The sequence below is a fragment of the Morone saxatilis genome, unplaced genomic scaffold (genome assembly GCF_004916995.1).
Source record: "Morone saxatilis isolate NCDOM2014 unplaced genomic scaffold, NCSU_SB_2.0 Contig2, whole genome shotgun sequence".
Lineage (NCBI taxonomy): Eukaryota > Metazoa > Chordata > Actinopteri > Moronidae > Morone > Morone saxatilis.
In genome coordinates, this window is record NW_023339762.1 from 599025 (window position 1) to 604302 (window position 5278).

The window sequence follows — 5278 nt, forward strand, 5'->3', positions numbered from 1 at the left end:
AGAAATGCAATATAATATTCATAGCTATGTTTTCATTAGTGTATAATCATCTGAAAATAAGAAAAGTTTTGTTGCCTTAGAATGAGCTGTTTTTATCTATAGAGGGAGCGGGTCCTCTTGTATGGAGTCCACCATGTTGAACGGCCATGTTTCTACAGTTGCCCAGAACGGCCAAACCAAACACGGGCTGTATAGGGCTTTTGCATTTTTCATGGCCACTGTAGTTTCTCCTACACACTGACAAGGCTGAGGTGCAACTTCACCACTAGATGTCACTAAATCCTACACACTGTTGCTTTAACATATTAAATATTTTACCTCTAACTTGGATTTAATCTCATTTTCCCTGCTCCAGCTGAACCTACCTGTGTTACGGAAGACCGTGGAACGGATGGTGCAGTTCTCAAACACTGTGTCTGTGGACTTGATGTCCTCAAAGCGACAATTTTCGAACAGTGAGTCCTCAAACTTGACTGACTTCATCTCTATACTGATGAACCTATGGGGGTGGGATGGGGCACACACACAAACCAACAGACAAAGAAAACATGGACGCTCACTTCTATTGTTATGGCAGTGCAGAATCAGAATGGACAGAGTAGGCTCAACTGTGGTAAATCCAAGATGGCCAGCACTGATAATGATAATATTCATGGCAATATTATTCAGTGGAAGCTGTGTTATTACTGTTAATGTTTTAACAGATTTAGATTAAAGATTTATTTAAATTAATTCTGTCTGTTTTAATTCTGCAAAAATCATATAAGTTAAATAATATACAGTAGTGTAACATACTGTATATCTGCACTGAAAACTGTTCCCATGCAAAGGTGAAGCATCCTTGAAGATAGACTCCCTCATTTTGTTATAGAACCTCACATCTATGCGTTTCCTCCTAGCTCAACAATTTTGAGCTTCAACTGGGCACAAAAATGCAGAAAAGCCACTGGCAATCAAGACAACCCAACGAACAAGAAGGGCTTACGTGCATGAAACCTTTTGCGTCTTGTTCATCCATCATGGATAACTTTCAGGTTTTCAGTGCACAGACAAAGTCTAAGTTGAGACTCATTTAACTTTGAGGACAGCGATGAGCCCAAAGTAGTGTTGTTGTGTGCCATCTTCACCCGCTGCATAGGTAAACAGTTGATCACGTTCTAACTACTAACTCGTCAATCACTACTGTTTGGTCAGTTGCCCTCCGCTTCAAAATACAACGCTGTAGCTATCCCTCTAGGGTCCTTTCTGGACTCGCAGGACTCTGCAGTCAATTAAGCAACAATAAACGTGCAACGTCTGGGACACAAACAGCAGTCTCCTGGATTAATGTCCTGTGTTTGTTTAAGCCATCCATCCACCCACCACCTCCATGTGTAATTTCTCACTCTTCAGCGGGTGTGTCCAGAAATGATGCTAGAGGGATACCTACAGTGTCATATCTTAAAGTAAGGGCTACTGACTCAGTGATATTATTTGACCGTGTTTAAACAGCTTTACTGCTTTACCAATTCCTTACGGTTTTGATACCATTTACTATGCCAGTAAAAAGTTTAGCTAGCTAGGTAGCTGTTGGACTGTGACTGAGTTATGGAGCAGGGGTATTGTGGGGAGTAAACTCTGTTTTTCATGGTGGTACTGTTGGGTCTCTAAATGTTAAAGGAGTTCGGTCTAGACCTGCTCTATTTGAAAAGTGTCCTGAGATTACGCTTCTTGGTTTAATGAATGTGGCGCTATACAAATAAAATTAAACTGAAAATTTTAATTGAATCTACCTTATTGAAATGATGCTGAGAGGTCATGTAGAGCTGAATGTCTGCTTGATTTCAATTTTTTCCGTTAATCAAACTGTGCACACCAGCTGTTTTGCCCTACACACTTTGTCTATAGCAATGCATCTTGTGTAATTGCCTGCTTAGATTTCTGTTTTATTATCTGCATATGTCTGCATACACTTTTGTGCACAGTGGAGTTTTAACATTGAGCTTAGAGGAATTTATGGGATTAGGGGGTGCTGTGAAAAAATCAGAGGGTTTATCTTTACTGACTTCACCCACATGGCATATGCATGTATACAAAATAAAAGTATGCTGTTCATAATATCTGAAAATAGTGATAAATTAAAAGTGTGAAGCCTTCATAAACCAGTCAAGGTTTACAGTCTTCACAGTGTAATTCAATGCTTTTGTTGTTCTGACCATTAGCATATGCAACAAAGTGATTACCTGTAGACATATAGCTAATGTCTTATGAGTTCCAGGGCATCGCATACAACACATACAACAAACACAGCATGCAAAACAGTTTCTGATAACAACATAACTGAGAATGAAATGACCTAGGGCCAGGTGTTAGTGGTCCTTTTGTACACGGTAAATGGGAAGTAATGCTGTCTTAAAAGATGAAGCTGTGACTCTCTATACCTGTCCTCAAGCTGCTGACTACTTCCAGAAAGTTGATGATGTCGGTGCTGCTGTGCATAACTATGTACTAACTAAGCTGTATATGGTTTAGCACAGAGCACTACCTAAAACAGGAAAATACATTTTATGTCTGAGACTCAGAATGAGACTCAACTGTCAACTATCTTTCTTGACTCTGATTGGTTGTTTTCATTCAGGCCCAGTGGATTCCTGTTAATGCCATTAGGAGAACTAGGAGGAGCCAGAGGAACCTGATTTTTTCACAGATTATCTGTCTCATGTACTACTGTCAGGATATAATTAAAGTTTAAGCTAATATGATGAAAAATGATTTTCCTACTTTAACTCAAAAGACCAAAAGACAAGATACACTAGAAAGTGCAGTAGCTTCACTAGATTTGTAATAAATATAGAATAAAGCCAGGAAAGTGGTCATATAACATGATTGGTTTAGGGTAAGTAATTTACTGAAAAAAAGATATAGATAGATCTTTATCTAATATTCAATGCAGAAATTTTAATTTTATGAAAACAACTAAGCTAAACAATTTTTTTTACATATAAAGAAATAAGATATTTTCATAGAGAGGATGAAAGTACAGTTTTTCATATTTCCTCAAATTATTCTGGCAATGTGAACTGGACCTTTCAATTTGTAAAATGTTAAATTTGTGATTTTTTTGAACATTTCTGATTGAAACTAAGGGAAAATACATATGTACCTCAAACCTGAACATAAATAGCTTTCTGTTCAGACAGTGACAGAGTCAGACTTACTCATCCTGGATATATTCCCCTTCTTTATGGATCTGGTTCTCTAAAGAAAAGTTAAAATGGAAGTTCACCACTCGTTCTTTATAGAACACCTAAAGAGAGGCAAAACAACATCAGTCAGTTTTTGTGGCAGATATTTATATAATTAATAAAATGAAGTGATAAATAATTGTTGTTCATCTCATAGTTATAGAAACATAGATACCTCATCGACCGCTGCTGAATGCAGCCACTATACGTCTGCGTGGTTGCAATATTGGGGAGGTCAAGTGGAAGTTGTAGCTATTCCGAAGGTACATTTTTTGGCATAGAGCTGATTAGATCCAATTGGATCTGCCCCTTGTAAATTAATTAATTCCAACAAGTAACCAGGTTCAGTTTCCCCCATTTATAACAAACCAGATTTTCTGAAAAACTGTTGCAGTCTGCATCTCTGAGTATTGTTAACTTGACCTCCCCAATATGGCGCAGACGCACGTCAAATTGAGAACGTGTTATCCACATTTCTATGTCTGTGGTTCACCTCACCTTGACCTTGGACTCATACTCCTCGTACTGAAGGTGTTTGATCATGTCAGGGAACCAAACAGACAGACCATAGTAACTGTGACAAAATGTAGACAGAGAGACGGAATCAGTAAAAAGTGCATAAAACAACCAGAATGTAACTTCAACCCAAACAGAAAGACTGCTGCCTATTTATCACACTGAGCATTAGATTGTTCTTTATCCAACTGGACGACTGTCTAATACATGACACTGTGGACTAACCTGAAAGCCATGCAGAACCAGATGATGGCCATGAAGAGTGTAGCAAACCTCAGTTCTGGAGACAGGAGAGACGCTACGTTCCTCAACACCTAAAGACAAATGTGCATATGTGAACTAAGTAACAAGTCCCACTACTGGCCATGTAGTATGCTCCCTCTTCACAGTTTCATTCCAAAATAAGGGTATGTTTCACAGTCAGGGCAGATTCTTTTACCTATTCATTAATCGTACAGATAGAAAACGCCCTAAACCTAAAACCTATTGGGTGAAAACATCTGTCTCATTGTTTCAGGAACTAGAAAAATTATGGAACTATTTTGGGACTTTAAATATTGGCATTGATAATTAAAAAACTAAACCTGAACTGAAAAAAGTAATATTGGAATTGAAAAACTTGTATTGAAAGATGTTGTGTTGGCACTGAAAAATGTTTCACCATCCAAGAAGTTGTGAAACTAACTAAACCTTAACCCAAAATTCCACAGACACATTCTGGCTCCGCCGTGGTTACCGGAGATCAGAATTCCACTAGAAGAATCTTTCTGCTCTGCCTAGAATATATCTATTTTTCACCAAAGCTGCGACCAATTAATTTTAAGCAGTACAGAGCAGATTACAATGGCAGGAAGTCAGAAACAGAAATGGCATAGAGAATTTCTTCAATTTTCGAAATAAAATACAGCGTGCAGACCCTAGATTGAATTTCATGCTAGATCAACATTGTTACCAGGCCAGGTCAGTTAGAGGCAGGTTAGAAGAAATTAAGGCACAGAAACACTCCATTTTGTATCCCTTTTAAGTACAAAATACACAAGTTACAACGTATGGCTGGGACCATTCTCTATAAACACCCCGCTTCTGAAGCACTCTGGGTGGGATTTGAAGACACACAGACACAACCATAAAGCTGTGCATTCTGACCAAAAATAAATTGGGTCGGAACATGGAAAGTCGCTTTCCAGCAGGTTTACTTCGTAACCATGTGTTTTAACTTAATTCTACATGTTGTATTGCATTTTGCAGCAGCCTCTGTTGATGATGCATCCAATTACAGTGCTTCCACTTAAAACTGGTGGAAAATGGGCTGGATAGCATCAGGAGTCCAAAATTCTCAAACAGAACAAATTTGGTGGAAAAGCAGCCTTAGTGGACCCAAGTGGGTTAATTTTGGGCCCATACCGACTTGGTATCCATGTAGCACAGCATAACCCATGTTGGCTGGGACCCTGTTGTAATTTCACAGGCTTAGTAGGATTAGTGTGCTAATAAAGTCATACTCCCTTCTTCTACCGGCTCTCAACGAAGGCGGACGC

General features: G+C 38.7%; 1 protein-coding gene across 1 annotated transcript in view; it reads right to left on the reverse strand.

Annotated features, from left to right (window-relative positions):
• LOC118330582 (synaptic vesicle glycoprotein 2B-like) overlaps nt 1-5278 on the reverse strand; it is a gene marked incomplete at its 5' end in the record, with an annotated part of 16982 nt that overhangs the window by 7031 nt on the left and 4673 nt on the right. Inside the window, 3 exon segments of the mRNA XM_035665188.1 lie at nt 366-499; nt 3198-3286; nt 3723-3798. Coding sequence (XP_035521081.1) covers nt 366-499; nt 3198-3286; nt 3723-3798 — 299 coding nt within the window.